We start from the raw sequence: 19,583 nt of genomic DNA, 5'->3' as shown, positions 1-19,583 counted from the left end.
AAATTATGAAAAATAAACACTAAGCGAGTAAGTTTGGACTTGATTTTGAGTTGACTGCATACAAAAAATACTTGGAAAAGCACTTGAAAAAAAGTGCCAATAGCAAGCTCCGTTTCATCTTCCAAAATTTACATGGACGTATTGCTAGCAGTTTAAACTTGATATATGCAAAGTGGCAACTTTATGAAATAAGTCATTCTTGAAGGAAGAATCGGTCGCTATTAATTCAGTATTTAGTATTATTGCCATTTTATCTTAATAATGCCACTTTCTATTCATCATCATTGTTAATTTCTTGTGGTTTATCTTCACTGTTTTTCTCGAGATCTCCATCATCTTCAGACAAGTCTTTGATCTCTGTTTCAGAACCAGAATGCTTTACATTATCAGTCTCCAATGCCTTTCTGTCTTCTGAACTATTAAATAAGATTTTCGAATTAATAAAAGATTATGAAAAATAGATGCTTAAATGTTTTTGTCATACTCACTTATCAGCTACAACTGCTGTGTTATCTTTATCTATGGAAGGCTAAAAATACAATGATTAATTATTAATAAAAATAAAAGTATTATATAAACAATCAAAAAAAATAGTTTGAGAATGAAAATGAAGGAAAGTATTGTACCTCTCGACTAGAAGCATTGCCATTCTGTTGAACGTCACTTTGTGACTTGTCTGTATTTTCATTACTGGTAACAGTAGGTCCCTTAAGAAATTTTTCAAGTTCATCCAACTCATTGGCTTCATCGAAATCTTCATAATCCTAGTGTATTAGATAATAAACATACATGTGTATGAAATATTAAATGAAAAAAAAATGATTATTTAGATCCTACCCCACAGTAATCTTCTTCATTGAATATTTGGGGAGGCAGTGGATATTTACTATCCTTTGCCATGCTGTTGACTTGCATAAACTCTTTTTCAGCCTCTTTGCCAGGCTCAGTGATATCAATAACTTGGTATTCTACATTTTTGCTCTCTAAAATCATCAGCACTCTCTGCTGCCTCTTCTTCACCTGAAAATAGTGAAATCAAAAATAAAGATTAATAGACAACATTAATGCATAATGTGCAAACTAGGGACGATACGGAATAAACGAGGGATGCGACAATTAAAAAAAAGCAGAATTATTGAGACGGCGGGTAAGTAAAAGAAAAAATAAGTGCTTGCAGTTATAAATAATACAAAACACGCGCATGAGCGCCCGTAGAACTATATGCCAAGAAGAACAGAGTAGCAAACAACGTGTGAAAAAGCTCACACCGAAATTAACGTATGCTTATGCTCAGGTGCAGCACACGGGGACGGGCTTTATACAGGGCAAACTCAGAGAGCATCGTTGCTGCACGGCCGATAACTAATAGTTATCTACTACATACGAATCATTGTAATCCGATACTCGCGAAGCGTTGCTTTGCAGTTTCGGCTAGTACGGATTCATAGGCGAAAAATCACGAGACAGAGAAAGAGTGGCGTAACAGCAGATAAAAGAACGAGAGAGAGAAATATATATATATATATATATATATATATATATATATATATATAGAGAGAGAGAGAGAGAGAGAGAGAGAGAGAGAGAGAGGACAATCTCTCTTTGAGTCAGCGATAAAAGGGTAAAGTATGAGAAAAAAGGCAAAAGCAGCGAGGCGTGTTTAGTTGAAAGATAGAGAAGACTCACTTCCTTATTGCCGCTGATGCCGGATATGTAGACTTTGATGACCATCGTGGCTACGTCTACCTGCTGCCCTTTGGTCGTTCGTTCGTAATTGGTAGGCTGCTGCTGTCAACCGGCTGCGGTGGCGGCGGCGCGCCACAGGCGTTAACTCTCTCGCGAATTTTTCGGAGCGCACACGCACGCACGCGACACTCTCCGCACACTCTCTCGAGCCTCGAGATCGCACCAAGCTAGCTCTCGCTTCTCTCAATATGTATCACTGGGACGCTACAAGCTTGAAACTGAGAAATTCAAAAAAAGAACTACATTCGAGGGACCACAAGCGCAACCAAGAGAGACAGCAGCAGCCGCTCTCGTGTATTATATATGGACACACGGATCCCGTGCGCGCACGCATACACCAGAGCATATACAACACACACACACACACACAGAGGCACGCTAGCAGGCGATGACTGGCAGAGGAGGGGAGAGGTTTCGTTCAGCGATTTGATAATTAAAAGTAGCGTTCAATCTCTAATGGCCGGCGAACTTCAACTGTGGCTAGAACGCATTTCACTTGCCTCGCCAGTGATACAAGTTTTCTTCCAGTCCGTTATGAGCTTCCTTTTGATACAACCGCCTTCTCGGCGAGGTGTATTCGTTACGAGGGGAGACAGAGCAGCTAGTTCTATCCCCACTCTGACGAGCGAAAAGTGTATATAGTCAGGATCTCTTTCTCACTCTTTCTCGAACATTAGGTCACAACAGTCTCTCTTTCTCCTTTTTTATGCGCCATCCCTGTCAGTCATGTGTTCATACTGAAGCGCGAGACAATACATGCACGCATGTTTGTGCACTCCGTCAATAAAACCTGCTCAAAGCCTACCTACTTTTAGATTAATTTACGCTTCTTAAGTCGTGAGTCATCAGAAAGGATGTATCATCACTACACAGTTATGAATGTGAACTTGTGTGATCTCTTTCGCTTTGTACGTTTTCATACCGTATACGACCACCTCGCCTGTCCTTATTCGCAGGGTTTTTTCCTTTACACTACAAATTTAGTGGAGGGATCGATGCTCTTGAGGGATCTTAGCTGCTTGTGTACATTCGAGATTGTAAAAAATGAGAACAGGCTGCGGGTTAGAGCCAATTTTTAATTTGATTAATTGGATTGAAACCACGAAGAAGCTTACATCGATGCCTTTCTGTCACGATTCATAGATAATTCAATTTGAAACTAACCGCTATATGTGCAAGCTCTTTTCTCCAAAGAATTCTGTACAGTTTCAATTTAATCAATTATGCAGATCGGCAAATTAATAAACTACTCTTATACATATAAATAATTTTCGATTCGACGCAATGGATAACGTCACATCACCCTGAATTGACATTTATATTAGAACGTATTAAAATATACGTCACGTATTTTATTTATCACTGCATATGTGTCATCACAAGGTAGAATACTCTGCACGAAATTTTGATATTCAGCATGCGTTAGATTCATTTGTATAACTAAGTAATCCATAGATAATATATTTATAGCTTTAGATCGTAAATTTAAATAAATGGTCACTTAGTAAAAGGGAAAATTTCAATAAGTCTCAACAATAAAGATGAATTGATCTGCACATCTATAACTATAAGAAGTGTTCGCCTGCACCATCAATGTGGAAAACCCCAGAAAAAACAATAAATCTATAATAGTCCTTTCAAAGCACGTACAACACTTCTTTTTTATGATCAGACATATCCACTCTCTTTCTCTTTCTCTCACTCTCTGTCTCTCTCTCTCTCTCTCTCTCTCTCTTTATGTTCTATTTTTTGGCGACACTAAGGCTTCAACTTATTAATTAAGCCTTCTAGCTATACGGCCATCAACTGATTTTGTACGCAAGCGCGCTATTTTCTAACTTGATGGAAAGTTTAATAAAAAGAATATTCAAATTTTTAGCTAATAGTTACCACTAAATTATTACTTAGATTAATTATATTATTAAAAAAGTTTGTAAGTTGAGGCGATTTCGTTATCATTTTTGAGGTTATATTGTATGAAATTGTATAAAGATGAGTTATTTTGATATTTTAAGTTGACAGTAATTGTATACGATTTTAGTGTCTATATCCACTCACGCTATACAATTGTTGAAATCTCAAAGTTGTTTTTTTCTTTTTTGAATAAAAATAGTAAATCCTGAAATTCGCACGCAGTCTACCCTATCGACCTATTTCCCGTTCCTCATTTAGTTATTACTAAATATATATAGATATACGTATACCACGACTTTCAAATAAATTAAATTATTTTCTACGAATGAGCATCGATGACATATATGGATTTTTATAACTGGTAAGTTATAGGGGTAGAGCACAAGTTGCCAAAGTAAGCCCTTGATCTAACCTTGTTTGGTGTCATCAATGCTCACTCATTCGTTGAAAATAATTTGTATTTGGAACTTCGCAAGTCGCGTATTAAGGCGCTTTCTATATGTAAGGGGACATCGGAGAATCGGCATCGGACGTGTACTGAGATCGTCAAGTTAAAAAACAAATTATTTGTTTAACATCTAGGGTATGTTCGTGATTGCGCAGGATTTAAGCAATCATAAAAAATATTGACCTACTATATTAACATTATTTGTACAATAATATATCATTTGACTATCTTTTTTCACCATGTTAAAGTGATTGCCGATGTGCGACGTCCGATGTCTCCATACAAAAAGTTCTTATAATATCTGGGCAGTATACGCACATACCGATATCGTGATCCGTGGACTGAATCATTGATCGATACTCTGTAGAAATGTCAAATAGGACGGACACTGATTGCAAATGTTTATATATACACACACACACACACACACACACACACACACACACACACTGTAAATTAATGCAATATTATCGTATTTTATGACAGAGACGATAAAATGTATTATTTTATGCTATAGTAGAATTTCCATGTAAGACGGATCAGATAATTTCATTAATATTTTTAATAAATAGCAAAGAAGTAATATATACAAGAGCCCAAAAGAAAAATTTGCAAACGCATTTTTGGAAATCAAGATCGTGTCGCATCAGTGCGCAATCAACCTCTACTTATAAAGTATATAGATAAATACGTAAGCTGGTATGTAGCTATGCTTACAATGTGACATAGTCTGCAGTCATCGACAAAAATTAGGATTTAGAATTAGAAGGGAAACACAACTAGGGAGTGTTGTCCTGAAGAAAAACGAGGATCATGTCAATTTTTGTGTGTGGAAGGATGTTAAGGAATATAAAAAGCAGCAAAAATCTTAAAATTACGACTCTGCTTGATCTTCCTTGCATTGGAAACCGCCTCAAACGGTCTATTATTTGCACTAGACAAACCACAGCTATACTCATTTTCTTCAAACACGACAGCCTATTGAATGCACGGGTAATTTTTTTAACTTTTCATCCTCACTTTCCCTTGCAGTTCACTTTATTTTATCGATTTTAACTACTCTCCATCGATCGTTTGAGGTTATAAAGAGGTTATTGTTATCCACACAAACGAAAAAAAAGTTAAAGTCGTTAAAATCAAAATTGTAATCGTTAAAGCTGTTGAAATTTTTACTTTTATTCTACAGATGTGATATTTTACTTGTTCGTTATGGGACGTACAGCAAGAAAACGTCTGTTGAAGACCAAGAAAAGATTAATTTTGATGAACAGTGATGATGTTTATGAAATATTAAAGTCTTGGATGCTTTTAAATAATTGGAAACCTATCTGTAATTTAGTTGCCCATGTTTTTCCAATTACTGGAAGAGGCTTGATGACTCTTGATCAAATTCAAAAGAATCAAGTTATCTTAAAAATTCCAAAATCACTTTTAATCACATCTTATGTAGTTTCACAAAGTAATATTCGAGTCTTATTTTTATTTGACAAAATTTATAGTGCTCAGTGCATTTTGGCAGCTTTTTTGGTCTATGAAAAGCACTTGGGAGATTATTCTTATTGGAAACCTTACCTAGATACACTCCCATGGTGCTATTCAAATCCAGAATTTTGTACTAAAATGGAAAAACAATGGCTGCCTTACTTTATTCAATGTGAATTAAAAAATATATCGCAAAAATTGAAATTCTCTTATTTATCTATAGTTGACTCTATAAAAAAGATAGTTAAAAATACTTGTAATCATTGCGGAAAATCATTTCATGACATCATCACATTTTCAAACTATAGTTGGGCTTATTATACAGTCAATACACGAGCTATTTATATAAATAATGAAAAACAGAAATGTACTCTGATTAAAATCTCTGGAGATGACAATTTAGCATTGGCTCCTTTTTTAGATTTATTTAATCATACAACTGAAATTGTAGCTAATGCTAGCTTAATTTCAGAAAATGAAGAGTACTATCAAATAGTAGCTTTAAATTCTTATAATAAGAATGAACAAGTTTTTATAACGTATGGTCCACACCATAGTTTAAAGTTGTATTTGGAATATGGTTTTTTCATTCCAGATAATCATTCAGATCAGATTACTTTTTATCTGTCTGATGTTCAAAAGTATTCAAATATTTCAACTAGTGCTTATAATTTTATAACAAACCATGAATTTCATAAAACTATGGCTTTTACCAGAGAGGGCTTGAATTATAATGCAAAAAATGTATTATTCATTGCTATATCAAATACTTACAAAGAACTTATTTGGAAAGAAAAAATTTTTCAAGATAATTTTAATCATAAAGATTTACAAGAGATAAATAAATTAGGTTTGATAATATTGAATGGTATAAAAAATAAACACACATCGTGTTTGACAAACATGAAAAAAGTTATTCATAAAAGTAACAGTTTTAAAATTGCTGTTGAGCTTGTAAAAGAACATTTAAACATTATTCAATGCGCACTAAATTTTATACAATCTATTATAAATAATGTAAATTGTACAGACTAGTATAATATAATAAATAATTGGTTTTTTACATAAAATGATTAATTGTTTTTATCATCCCATACTTATTAAAATTTTGAAAAAGTAGAATGTAAAAATAAATAGTCTTATTTCAAATTATTCAAAGTTTTTGATGAAATATTGAAAAATCATTGACTATTTTATTAATTGGGATGGAAGTTTGTTTAAAAGTAATGGCCAATATTTTTTTTCTGAATAAAACCTTTTATCTTGAATTTCAGTCTTGCAGTGGAAATGTTATTGACAGAGCTCAACAAAAGAAAAATGTTCCGCAAGCGAAGCCGGTGGTGACGCCAGTAAAGCAAAATTTAGTTGTTGCAAGCATAACAGGGGCAAAACCAGCCCAGCAAAAGAGAAATTGCTTCCACCCTGGAGCTTCAAGTTTAAGCAGAGATGGACTCGACTTTGTATCTGGACCGCAAGTTACGGGACAAGATATGATAAGAGCTATGTTCAACTTTATCTGGCCCAAGGTAATTTAGCAATATGTCTTTAGCTTTCTGCAAAAGCTCAAGCTGAGGAAGCTTTCCAACTGTCCAGCTTCCTGTGCTTTTCGAACTCGAGTTATGAAATATCTTGAATTTCAACGAAAGGAACGCGCAAGACAAAAGTGCAAATAATTCGAGACATCGAGCCGAGCTTTGCAGAAGCCTAATGTCTACGTTTCGTTTGATCCTGTAGCATTGATTTTTTTTCTGTAGAACGATATCTGCAAACACTATGTGAATAATTCAAGATCGTCTATTTTATGCCTTCGGTACGCAGGAAGAACCCGAAATAAGGAAAAGAGTTAAAATAGCTTTGGCATTGCTGGTAGGATCCAAGTTCCTAAACGTTTCTGTGCCGCTCTTTTTCAAGTCAGCTGTTGACACCTTGGGAGTGGGTGCAGATGCACTGGCGACTGCTCCCGGAACTGTTGCGACTGTAGGAACGACATTGCTCATTGGCTGTAAGATTTCATTATCCGTATTAAAGCGAGACTGCTCGCTTGAGGAATATATAATTTTTTTTTCTTTTGCAGATGGTATCGCTCGCGCTGGAGCGACGGGATTTAATGAGCTGAGGAATGCCGTTTTCGCCAAAGTCGCTCAACATTCAATTCGTAAAATAGCCAAAAACGTTTTCTTACATCTCCATAACTTGGATTTATCGTTTCATCTTAACCGCCGAACGGGAGCGCTCTCAAAGGTCAGTTAGTTAAATTTTCTTTTAATTTGTCAATAATGAAACGAGTGGAATTCGTTTTGCAGACCATCGACAGGGGAAGTCGAGGCATCAACTTTGTTCTGTCCGCTATGGTTTTCAACATCGTCCCTACAGTTTTTGAGTTAGCACTTGTTAGCTCAATATTGGGATACAAGTGCGGGCCCGAGTACGCTGCTGTCGCAATTGGATGTGTTGGCACTTATGCTGCATTCACGCTTGCTATCACACAATGGAGAACAAAGTTTCGCGTGTATATGAATAAGGCGGAAAACGAAGCTGGTAATAAAGCAATAGATTCCCTCATCAACTATGAAACTGTTAAAGTAATTGCATCAAGAGTTTTTCTTACAATAACAAAACATTTTACATCCATGCTTTTGTATTTTTGTATTTTTTGACATCTGTCTTAGTATTTCAACAACGAGAAATTCGAAGCAGAAAGATACGACGATGCTCTAAGAAAATACGAAGCCGCCTCATTGAAAACGAGTACTAGTTTGGCATTTTTGAATTTTGGCCAACACGCAATTTTTAGTACAGCTTTAAGTTTGATTATGGTTTTAGCTGCTCAGGACATTGTAAATGGTAATATACTAAATCTGCAGTTCATTCATTCCTCTCAACAACAATAAATAAAAAAATAATACAACGAATAATATATTATTGTAGGAACTTTGACTGTTGGTGACTTAGTGTTGGTCAATGGCTTGTTGTTTCAACTATCGATTCCACTTGGATTTTTGGGATCCGTGTATAGAGAAATAAGGCAGGCCCTTATAGACATGCAGACAATGTTTACACTAACTTTAATGGATCCTACCATCAAGGTAAATCTTCTTAATTAATATCTGTTATAATGTTATCACATCGTCATAATTTACAATTTTAGAGCAAACCCAACGCTCTACCTTTCTGTGTTGCACCTAAAAATTCCGACATTACCTTTGACAACGTTACATTCGAATATGTAAGTGGTAAAAATATCCTCAAAGATATGTCTTTTATAATACCAAGCGGAAAAAAAATTGCTGTCGTCGGAGGATCTGGATCGGGGTAACTACGTTTTATTTTTCAATATTTGTTATAAACAGTAATGATGTTTTTTTCCGACCATTTTTTTCTCCGCAGAAAAACAACATTAGTAAGATTGCTGTATAGATTTTTTGATCCAAATAATGGCAACATTTTAATAAATGGCAAAAACATCCGAGAAGTCGATATAGATGATTTACGTCAATCGATAGCCATTGTTCCACAAGATTCCGTTCTCTTCCACGAGTCAATATTCTATAATCTTCATTATGGAAATCTGAGGAAATCCAAGGAAGACGTATATAAAGCGGCCGAAATGGCGAATTTGCACGATTCGATCCTCAAATGGCCACAGGGTTACGATACGCCAGTAGGTGAACGTGGCTTAAAGTTAAGTGGTGGAGAAAAACAGCGAGTTGCCATTGCTCGAGCAATTTTAAAGGACAGTCCTATTTTAATATTTGATGAAGCTACCTCATCCTTGGATTCCATCACAGAGCAGGTACAATTTTCAATGAGAACTATTAACGTTTCAAACTATTTTTAACGATTGAAATGTTATACATTTATCGTCGGCTTTTACAGCATATACTCGAAGCTCTGCGACGTGCCACTACTGGAAAAACTTCTATTGTGATTGCCCACCGTTTATCCACTGTCATGGATGCAGACGAGATTTTTGTTTTGCACAGCGGCAAATTAGTTGAGCAAGGAAAACACGTAGAATTGTTGCGAATACCCAACTCGTATTATAGTAAATTGTGGGATGCTCAGCATGCAAGTATTCAAGACTAATACGCGAGCAACAAAAAACAATCACAACCGATACACAGTATAAACGTTGCTATATAAATATTGTAAATAATTGTTGGAAATCAATCCAAAAAACGTGTAAAATTAACTAAAATGTGTAACATTATTTGTAAATAATGTAATTTTTACGCGATTAAAAGGATGTTTTGTGGGTTAGGTTACACGATGGTTTTCTTCGACAGTTCATTGCCCCGTACAAAGTATATATGAAACATTAATATAGGTATTCGGCAAAAAGGGCGCTATAGCGATTAAACAATCAATGAAAAGCGTAGACAGTATATACGTGTGCTCACGTGTCAACAGTGCATACGTTAAATATGTTTATACGTAGGGATCTCCATAGCAACGCAGAGAAAGGCAGTCATGGGTGCCAATCAAACAGTGTCGCGCTTTATTTTTTAATAAATTGACATAATCGCGCGGTGGCCCATGAAAGGTACTGACATCGCTGCTGCTGCTGCTGGAAATGTGACGAGCGAGCGCGAGGTCGGCTTTTCTTCCTCGATTTCGAACAAAAAATGCAAAGTGACGTTCCTCCCTTACCTATAGCATGTTTGACCGCTAATTTACGCCTACCTAGGTACGTATGTCTGTGTTTGAATTTAAAATTGAGGTATTCTTGGCTCGCGTGGAACATACCGAAACACGGCTATAACTGTGTGACTGTGTACTGCCGACAGAACTAGTAATCGCCAAGCCAAGCAGACTGCAGTTCGCGGCAGTAAGAGTACTTCCACATTTCGAAACAAAAAGTATAGCTTGAAACCGCACTCGCAAACAAATAAGTCAGGCGCTGCCGTAGGTCTGTATTTGACCCTTTGCTTTTCCACGGCTTTCCTTGCGACCTCTTTATAAAATAATTGCGTTTTTACTACCGGGCCTGCAGGTGCAACCAGCCCTTACAAGAATAACGCTCGACTGAACCCCAGTGACACTGCCAACAAACCTCAAGATCGAAGTGCCATCAGTCAGCGCGTCTCGTCGGCGAAAATGCTTCGCATAAAGCAGCTACAAAACCAGTTGGCCGACGCTCACTTCCACTTGAACGTAAGTCATCGCGATGCCCGCGCAAACAACGGTGCTCTAGATTTCTCGTATCGCAGGAATTATCCAACGAAAACAAACTGCTGAAGGCCATTCAGAAGAGGCAAGATGCCGCTTTGAAGCGTTACGAGGGCACCAACGCCGAGTTGCCCAGAATAATAAACACGCACCACGAGGACTTGAGGGTGCTGCAGAGCAAGTACAAGAAGCTCAAATCTCAGTGCAGCAGCCTGAATGACACGCTCAAGGAGAGGGATAACGAGCTGCATTCCTTGCAGGTGCATCAAAGTAATTACCTGAAACGGGCAACGTTCCCGAACCGCTGCTCACCCGCGTGTCGTCCCTCGCCCTTCAACTCCAGCTAGCAATGAACGATGCCATCTCTAGTCACTAAGGCGCCATATAACGGCACCAACGTGTATTGCTTTATTACTTTTCCAGGCGCAGAACAAGAAACTTTTGCAACTGAGCAAGGACCGCCACTTGGCAGAGAGGGACAAGTTGCAAGCCCAAGTGTTTGATTTGACGCACAGGCTCGACGAGCAAAGTGTAACTGTACAGGTATGTGGGGTGCACGCTGCCTTTCACAAGTACCTCGATCGCTGCGATATATCTCTCGTTGCGCGGACTTGGCTTGCAGACTTTGAAGCGCAAACTGGAGCTGGAAACCAAGTACCTGAAGCACCAGCTACACGCTGAGATGGTCAAGCACAAGGAGACTCAGAAGGAGCTGGAACAGGCGCAAACGAAACTGCAACAGCTGGAAAGGCTGAGTGAGCAGAGGCTCAAGCGTTCCTATCAAGCGAGCCAGCTGACGTATTATGGCAGGGCACGAGCCTCGGTGACCAGCCAGTCTCTTACCAATTTAAGCGACACGCGCTCGGAAAATCCATTCAAATTATGCAGGTAGGTCATCTTGCGGCTTTGCCCCACGACGATCGATGGCCCACCGAGCTCACGAACGATCAACAGTTTTAGAAAGCTCGAAAGCGAATCGACGACGAATCAGTCGTTGCCCTCTCTAAACGGAGCGCCGTCCACGCCGATCCGCTCGCAGGACATCGCAAAGCGATCCAGCTCGGACGCGCATCGCGCGATGTCCGAACGCCTCGCGAGCCTGAAGTCAGCTCAGCATTTTACACTTTCAAAATCACCAGCTTCGCATAGACCAGCACCGCCTTCCACTCCCAGGAGCACCACGGCCGATTCTCTGATTGCAGAATCTGCCACCGACGCGAGCTCGGACAAAACTAAGAGGACGTACGAGCTTCCAAAATCGCTCAAGAGAGAACTCGACTACTCTACTGGCGACGAAACCAGTATCAAAGACAGTCGCTCGAATAGCAATGACAGTTTGAACGACAACTTCAATTATGCCGGCAGGTCGAGATCTCTACACGCCAGGTTCGTTATGATAGCTAATTTCCATTCAAATCTTTTGACTTTCGATTACTAACGAGGCTGTTCTGTTGACACAGACTAGTCAATTCAGCCAGCGACGTAGTGCGCACAAATAAAACCGCAATCTCCAGTAGATCGCGATCATTAACAAAAGAAAATTTAGAAAACATTCTTGAGAATGAGAGAGAAGTCAAGTATGATCGCGACTCCGTTATTACCGTAATCTCAAAGGACGCTTTAGTGAAAGACGATAATGAGGCCAATACAAATGATAGCAACAGTGACGCCGAAAGTGAAATGGAAATCTCGCTGGCATGTGCCGTCGATGAAGACAATAATGGTCAAAGAAAGTCCGATGTCATTATCGAGGACATACAAGTTCAAAAACAGCCAAATACGTCCTCGCATTTATCATCGTTGTTCACTCATTTACGAAAACCGCCCAACTATTCGTTCAACTCCAAGAGTGAGGAGAAAGCCGACCCGAACGCCAATAAAATTAATGAAAAAGGTACAAATGTCTTTAAAATGTCTACTAATCAAATTGTCGACATTACTGGAGAAGTAGCTATCCACGACAGATCGATTACCAAAAATATTCCCCAAACGTCATGGAACGATGATAATTTACTTGGAAAAGATGAGCAGGATAGTCATGAAAATGTTCGTTCTCTCAATGATCAGATGACCAGAGATCAAGAAGATGACATTGCATCTTCAGCTGAGAAACTGATAGATGATATTACCGAAAATTTAAAGAAAACCAAAAGATTGGAAAATAATACAATAGATACACCTAGTGAGGTGAATCAGAATAAAACTAGTCATGTTATTTCTAAAAAAATGGATTTTAAGGATGCTGCGGAATGCAAAACTAAAGTAAATGAAAATGGAAACAAGTCTTTTGATAAGGCAAAATTATTAGCTGCAATGAAGGCAATTGACGACAATGACAATGTTGAATTTATTGATCAAAAGCCACGAAAAAATAGCGCTTCAAATCGATTACGAATCACAGAGAATCTATATAGAGGACTGCCTACGCATAAAAAAAAGAGTGAACTCATGAAAGAACTGTTTTCGAATGCAAACTTGGACAATAATAAAGATAGGAATTAAATGAAAAAAGTATTTACCTCGCTATCGTGACCTGCAGCATTGTAGGTTTTACTCAACAATTAGTGAGTTTTCAACAAGAGTAATTATAGATTTATATTTATATATATTTTTAGCCTATGGAAAGGCTGAAAAGTATATTTTTGTTATATTTTTTCACGATAAATATGCTATAGAAATGAAGTATTACTTCATAGCAATAACTCTGTCGCGCATCGATTATGAATCATTTTGTAAATAAATATTATTGCTAAAACAATTTGAATTGTCAGTATCAAAAGTATTATTTCCAAGCGAATAACAATTTTTTTCATAAAATTAAAAAAAACAGTTTATATATTTTTTATGTCATATACTTTTGTGTACAAAAACAGTATACAAAATAATTAATCCAAAAAAACCTACTTTTCGATAACAAGTAATCACACTTTCTGTAAAAATGTATAAAAACTGTTCAACAAGATAGTAACAATTAATAAATATATTATTATTAGAAAAACGTTTAACGTTTATCAATTGTTGAAATAAAATTTTTCGTTTAAGAAAGATCTTAAATAAAAATAATTTTTACCTTTGAAAACTTTTTACAAAAAGAATTTTCTCAATTGTTTCATTTCAAAAATCTCCCATCGCAGCTATAATATTTGACAGAGCTGTTCGTGCATCACTTTCTTGAAAGACATCTAGCACCTCCATTGCACGTTGCGAATGCTCTTGCTGCAATTGCTTTGTTAATTCTATTCCAGGACCACTAACAACAATGTCATAAACTTTGGCATAATCAATATTTTGAACAGACTCTAGACCTTTATCAATTTCTACCAAAATTAAAGGATCATGTTCAATGTGGAACATGACTGGAGCTGAGCACACATTAAACTGATTATTTCTATCTTTGCTTATAAATGGGCTTAGATCTAGATAAGCCTGAAAAAATAACACACTAGTAATATTGATTGACTAAACAAAACTGTCATCGAGCATTTAAAATTTCATATACCTGCCAAGCCAGAGCCAAATGTTTTCCAAATTTGTAGCCCTCTTCTTGCATTTTCTCATTGTGACCAGCCAATTTCAGTGTACCTTTGCAAGATTTCCCCAAGAGTGCACCAGCACTCAAAACATTACGCAGAGTCCATTCTTTCACGGCATAGCCTGTGCGATCTGCAGGTGGTACAGATGGTAAGGGATTATCTTGACTGTCTCTTCTACCTACAAATTCTGCTTCTGCCAAGTCTCTAACTGCACTTGACATGAGCTCTACCAACTATAATAATTTCATGATTCAAATTAATAGTCAAAAATAAACAAATGTAAATTAGTGAAATTCAATCAATGCATACATCTTGATTTCTAAGAGCTGCCAATTCAGCACTACTGTTTCCTAATAAATAATCACCACTGAGTAGGGCAATTTTATTTCCGAAAGTCATATCATCCAGCTCTGATTGTTCAGGATAAACTCCTGGTCGTATATTAACTAAACCTTTGTGTACTAAATGACTTGTACGAATCATTTCAGTAACTTCAGCTAGTGCACGTTGACTAAAAAGATAACAAGTTGACATATTAATGCTGCTCCCTATTAGGTTGTACCTAACTGTATTTGAAGTCTAATTAACTACCTGTGTAAGACTCCAGCCGACTTGTCTTCTTCCATATCTTCAACATTTATATGCCCTGCAGCTTTTGATATAAGGAGAACAATAAGACCCCAAGCTTGCATATTACGCCCATTATAAATCAAACTTCTATAATTTAATATTATCAAATGACACACTTTTCTCATATGCTTTCTCTAAATTACAATATTAATAAAATATTAAATAATAAACTTACTTGGCAGTTTTGAGAAGTGGATGGTTAGAACCAACAAGTTTCCGCAAATGAAGAGCAACATTGGCAATTTCATCACTAAGCAGCCAGCGAAGACTTAGAAACGAAGTAGGATATCCAACGATTTTTTCAGCCTCAGAAACTGCTCTGTTCCAGTCAGGCTTCTGACTGTTGACAGTTTTTGTGCTATATTTTTTCAAATCCAAATTCACTTTTTGTCTATCGGCGTAAAACAAACTCGATTTATTGCATGATGAGGAGAGTGTTTTGCTCCGCCGAATAAGAAACAGTACAGATTTATTAACAGACATTTTACGCCGCTCCGAAACGTAAACTAGTCGTCAACAGAATGAACACTTCTTTTCCGAATGGAATTCCCTCACATGTTGGCCAGCAGCAAGGCATTCGTGGCTTATTGACGTTGAAAAACTTTCTCTTTTGTCCTCATTTCACCTGGGCGTTCCTCCTTGCTGCTGATTACCAAGGCACCACATACCAAACATGCGTAACATTTCTTCCGTTTTATTATCGGTCAGCATAATTTGATTTTACTTTCTTTGTTTTACTTATAAATTTGAAACTGCCTTCTTATGAAATCACTCAAATTTCAATAATCGCCTGAGAAATTTTCTCAGAAAATCATTGTACAAGTTGCGCCAAATTTAATGTTACATGTTTTTTTATAGAAATACGAAGTACAAGCAGTTTTATTCTTGCTCAGGTTAGGTTAGATTGTAGAAAACAAACATATGGAAGAGTTTGCTACTGCGCAATGTGTACTTGATTCGGAAATTCAAATGCAATAATTTACGAAAACTTGATTACACATATGTACTTCCAATGTTTTTCAATAATAGAAAAAAATAAACTTTACTAAACGAACTTAATTTAAATAAATTTACTAGATACTTTAAAAAATCATTACAACTCCAATTACAAATTTTTAAAATTATTATTTAGTTAAAAATAAAAGAAAGAAAAACAATTTATAATGTTCATAATGTTAAATAATATTAATAATAATTTATAATATTAAAGCGAAAAACTGGCAAGGAAATAAGGTGAGGATATGAACATTCGCAAATGACAAGATAGTAGTATTGTATAAAAAAATTAAATAATTTATTTCTTTTCTAACGAATATCACAATGAAGAGCCAGTTTAACCATCTGTCTATAAAATAACTAAAAAAAGAAATGTTATAGATAGCTGATAAAACTGGTTACAGGACTTTTTGATTCGGACCCTATAAACCCAATTTGATAACCGAAGTTGGATCACAAACTCATTGCTGAGCTTGCAAAGCAGCCTTGAATACCAAATAAAGCCATTGAAACTGAATCAAAAAGCCCCGACATGAAAATTAATCTAACAGTCTTATAAATTCGTTTCGTATCGATGAAACAACTTTGGAAAAATAATTAGATCTGTCTCTTGGGAATGAACGATGAGATACTGCCAATATCTTAGCACACTAAAATCGTCGTCGACGACTCGCGGATGGTAGGAGCCGGAAGAAGCTTGGTAGTGTTTACGCAGCCCGATGGTGTTGGGCTTAGTCGACTTCCTCGACAGTCGGTCCTGAGTAGTTGTTATTTGCAGCCTGTTGGAACTGTTGACCGCAGTTTTGCTGAGGTCCGGCCGCCGAGGCGCCTCCCGAGTGCAACTTAGTCATGATGGGCGAACATTGACGCTGGATCTCCTCCAGTTTATGCTTGTACTCGTCTTTCTCAGCCAAGGTGTTATTATCGAGCCAGCGGATGGTGTCCTCACACAGGTTGAGCACCATGTTCTTGTCGGTGTCGCTGAGGCGGCTGCCGCTGTCCTGCACCGCCTGTTTGACCGAGAACACGTAGCTCTCGATCTGGTTGCGAGCGGATACCTTCTCGCGTTGCTCCTGATCTTGTTCGCGGTACTTCTCCGCCTCGGAGAGCATGCGGTCAATCTCAGCCCGCGACAGGCGTCCCTTGTCGTTGGTGATGCGGATGTTGTTGCTACGACCACTAGCCTCGTCCTTGGCGGTGACATGTAGGATGCCATTGGCGTCCATGTCAAAGGTGACCTCGATCTTGGGGATGCCGCGTGGAGCTGGCGCAATACCACTGAGCTCGAAGCGACCGAGCAGGTTGTTGTCCTTTGTCATAGCGCGCTCGCCCTCGTACACCTGGATGGTTACGCCGGGTTGGTTATCGGCGTACGTGGTGAAGGTCTGCGTCTGCTTGCAAGGGATGCGAGCATTGCGCTCGATGATGTTGGTCATAACGCCGCCGGCGGTCTCAATGCCGAGCGACAGGGGCGCAACGTCTACGAGTAGCACGTCCTGAAGAGTGGTGCACTTGTCACCCTCACCACTAAGGATGGCGGCCTGAACTGCCGCACCGTAGGCCACTGCTTCGTCGGGGTTGATGGATAGGTTCAACTGCTTGCCACAGAAGAAATTTTGTAGCATATTCTGGATCTTCGGAATGCGTGTTGAACCGCCGACGAGCACGACGTCGTGGATAGATCTCTTGTCCAACTTGGCATCGGCAAGGGCCTTCTCGACCGGCTCCAGAGTGGCACGGAACAGGTCGCCGCACAGCTCCTCGAAGCGCGCTCTCGAGACTTTGGTGTAGAAGTCGACACCCTCGTAGAGCGCGTCGATCTCGATGCTCGCTTCAGTGCTAGATGACAGAGTGCGTTTGGCCCTTTCTGCCGCGGTCCTCAGTCGTCGGAGTGCTCTCGCGTTCTTCTTCAAATCTTTCCTGTATTTACGTTCGAACTCCTTGCATAGATGATCGACCAACCGGTTGTCGAAATCTTCGCCACCGAGATGGGTGTCGCCGGCCGTGGCTTTCACCTCGAACAGCGATCCCTCGTCGATGGTGAGGATTGAGACGTCGAAAGTTCCGCCGCCGAGATCAAAGATGAGGACGTTCTTCTCCCCTCTGAGGTTCTTATCAAGGCCGTAGGCCAGAGCCGCAGCCGTGGGCTCGTTGATGATCCTGAGCACGTTGAGACCGGCGATGGCTCCAGCGTCTTTGGTGGCCTGACGCTGCGAGTCATTGAAGTACGCAGGAACCGTGATAACTGCGTCCTTAACTTTCTGTCCCAAGTACGCTTCCGCTGTTTCCTTCATCTTTGTCAGGACCATCGAGCTGATCTCCTCTGGACTGAACCTCTTCCTCTCGCCACGGAACTCGACCTCAATTTTCGGTTTGCCGCAATCATTGACGACTGTGAACGGCCAGTGTTTCAGGTCGCTCTTGATCTTTTGGTCGTCGTACCTGCAAGATAAAATTATCAAGTCACGTTTAGCCGTTTGAATTTCGTATTACAAAATAAAAAACTTTTTTAAGTTACGAATAAATAAGTGCATAAAGTTAGAAGTTACGGTTTCTAAGTTATGGATTCACTTTAAATAATCAACAAACTATAAAATTAAATGTAATAAAAATTGAAATTTAAAAAAACACTTACTTTCTACCAATCAACCTCTTGGCGTCGAACACGGTGTTAGATGGGTTCATCGCCACCTGGTTCTTGGCGGCATCGCCGATGAGACGCTCGGTGTCGGTGAAGGCAACGTATGATGGTGTTGTTCTGTTGCCCTGGTCGTTGGCGATGATTTCAACTTTGCCTTGTTGCCAAACACCTACGCATGAGTAGGTGGTACCCAAGTCAATACCAACAGCTGGTGCCATTGTATTTGTTGTTTCGTAAGTTTCGTTAGCTTTGTAGTGATTCGTATAATTGTTTTTCATGTACTGAAGCGCCTCGTCACGCTGCTGCGCTTATATACTCTGCCCCTCCATTCGCGACGATGCCAGAAACTTCTCCGCTTTGTTCTCGAAAATTCGACAGCTTTCTATGACTTTTTACATCGATATTACGTATTTTTATAATAGAATTTCATAACTAACGAATTCCACAACAAATATAGTACAAATCTGAAGGTATATATCAAGTAATTATTTTAACATTATCGAAAATTTAACAATTTTCTTATAAAACTCGATTGATTACAGCGCCATCGCCGGACTAAGGCAAAATCGAGAAGCTTCGTTTAACTGAGATATATATAGTATAGAACATTCCCGTTTGTATCAATATTTTCTGTTACATTGTTTTTCTCCCATTTAAAGAATAGATTTTATACAAGTGTTGGAAAACAGAATAAATATGTTAAAATTTCCTTTAACATACTTTTGAAGGGGCGTTAATACAGAAATTGTAAAAATTTGGTACGTAGTTATTGTTCTTGAATATTCCAGAATTTTCGCGATTAGTCGTGTTGCATCGGAAAACTAATGGATGAAGCTCGAAACGATAGCTCCTTACATTTTTTTCGAAAAACTCCCGTTTTATCAATTGAAAATTCTATGAATTAATGCTTTACCTTAAAACGTATGTAATACGTTTGTGTATTATTGATGGAATATCACAAAGATACAATATACATAATATATTAATTAGATCAACAAAATGCATAGAGAATGACATAATAAAA

At 38.3% G+C, this 19,583-nt stretch overlaps 5 protein-coding genes across 8 annotated transcripts; 2 read left to right on the top strand and 3 right to left on the bottom strand.

Moving 5' to 3' along the window:
• Positions 1-137: 137 nt before the first annotated feature.
• On the bottom strand, positions 138-4,461 carry LOC131674565 (SH3 domain-binding glutamic acid-rich protein homolog). Of its 2 annotated transcripts, XM_058953303.1 has the most exons (6): positions 4,431-4,461; positions 1,687-1,964; positions 838-1,020; positions 627-764; positions 489-529; positions 138-416 (listed from the first exon to the last, which is right to left on the bottom strand). In XM_058953303.1, the coding sequence occupies exons 2-6, from the start codon at positions 1,729-1,731 to the stop codon at positions 272-274; spliced, it is 552 nt and encodes a 183-aa protein (XP_058809286.1). In that variant the 5' UTR covers positions 1,732-1,964; positions 4,431-4,461; the 3' UTR covers positions 138-271. The 2 variants fall into 2 exon arrangements, with proteins under 2 accessions (XP_058809286.1, XP_058809285.1); XM_058953302.1 differs by lacking the exon at positions 4,431-4,461 and having other exon boundaries at positions 1,687-2,229.
• On the top strand, positions 2,253-9,843 carry LOC131674558 (iron-sulfur clusters transporter ABCB7, mitochondrial). Of its 2 annotated transcripts, XM_058953292.1 has the most exons (11): positions 2,253-2,583; positions 4,681-5,101; positions 6,865-7,116; positions 7,409-7,592; positions 7,665-7,831; positions 7,894-8,172; positions 8,260-8,434; positions 8,519-8,676; positions 8,739-8,902; positions 8,978-9,383; positions 9,467-9,843. In XM_058953292.1, the coding sequence occupies exons 2-11, from the start codon at positions 4,922-4,924 to the stop codon at positions 9,674-9,676; spliced, it is 2,175 nt and encodes a 724-aa protein (XP_058809275.1). In that variant the 5' UTR covers positions 2,253-2,583; positions 4,681-4,921; the 3' UTR covers positions 9,677-9,843. The 2 variants fall into 2 exon arrangements, with proteins under 2 accessions (XP_058809275.1, XP_058809276.1); XM_058953293.1 differs by lacking the exon at positions 2,253-2,583 and having other exon boundaries at positions 4,578-5,101.
• A 168-nt stretch (positions 9,844-10,011) lies between these two features.
• Positions 10,012-13,261, top strand: LOC131674557 (paramyosin). 2 transcript variants are annotated; one of them, XM_058953291.1, is made up of 8 exons: positions 10,012-10,277; positions 10,378-10,499; positions 10,584-10,744; positions 10,801-11,019; positions 11,183-11,302; positions 11,382-11,647; positions 11,720-12,145; positions 12,220-13,261. In XM_058953291.1, the coding sequence occupies exons 1-8, from the start codon at positions 10,216-10,218 to the stop codon at positions 13,259-13,261; spliced, it is 2,418 nt and encodes an 805-aa protein (XP_058809274.1). In that variant the 5' UTR covers positions 10,012-10,215. The 2 variants fall into 2 exon arrangements, with proteins under 2 accessions (XP_058809274.1, XP_058809273.1); XM_058953290.1 differs by having other exon boundaries at positions 11,714-12,145.
• Positions 13,262-13,856: 595 nt separating this feature from the next.
• Positions 13,857-15,790, bottom strand: LOC131674561 (all trans-polyprenyl-diphosphate synthase PDSS2). Its single transcript, XM_058953298.1, has 5 exons — positions 15,098-15,790; positions 14,884-15,009; positions 14,602-14,803; positions 14,259-14,525; positions 13,857-14,185 (listed from the first exon to the last, which is right to left on the bottom strand). Exons 1-5 carry the CDS (start codon positions 15,403-15,405, stop codon positions 13,874-13,876), a joined length of 1,215 nt encoding a protein of 404 aa, XP_058809281.1. The 5' UTR covers positions 15,406-15,790; the 3' UTR covers positions 13,857-13,873.
• Positions 15,791-16,194: 404 nt separating this feature from the next.
• On the bottom strand, positions 16,195-18,852 carry LOC131674559 (heat shock protein 70 A2-like). The gene is made up of 2 exons (XM_058953294.1): positions 18,554-18,852; positions 16,195-18,360 (listed from the first exon to the last, which is right to left on the bottom strand). Exons 1-2 carry the CDS (start codon positions 18,835-18,837, stop codon positions 16,650-16,652), a joined length of 1,995 nt encoding a protein of 664 aa, XP_058809277.1. The 5' UTR covers positions 18,838-18,852; the 3' UTR covers positions 16,195-16,649.
• Positions 18,853-19,583: the final 731 nt, after the last annotated feature.

The sequence above is a fragment of the Phymastichus coffea genome, unplaced genomic scaffold (assembly GCF_024137745.1).
Source record: "Phymastichus coffea isolate CEN01 unplaced genomic scaffold, Cenicafe_Pcof_1.1 PCOF00255, whole genome shotgun sequence".
Lineage (NCBI taxonomy): Eukaryota > Metazoa > Arthropoda > Insecta > Hymenoptera > Eulophidae > Phymastichus > Phymastichus coffea.
Note: the sequence above shows the minus strand (reverse complement) of the source record. Positions and strands in the feature narration are given on the sequence as shown.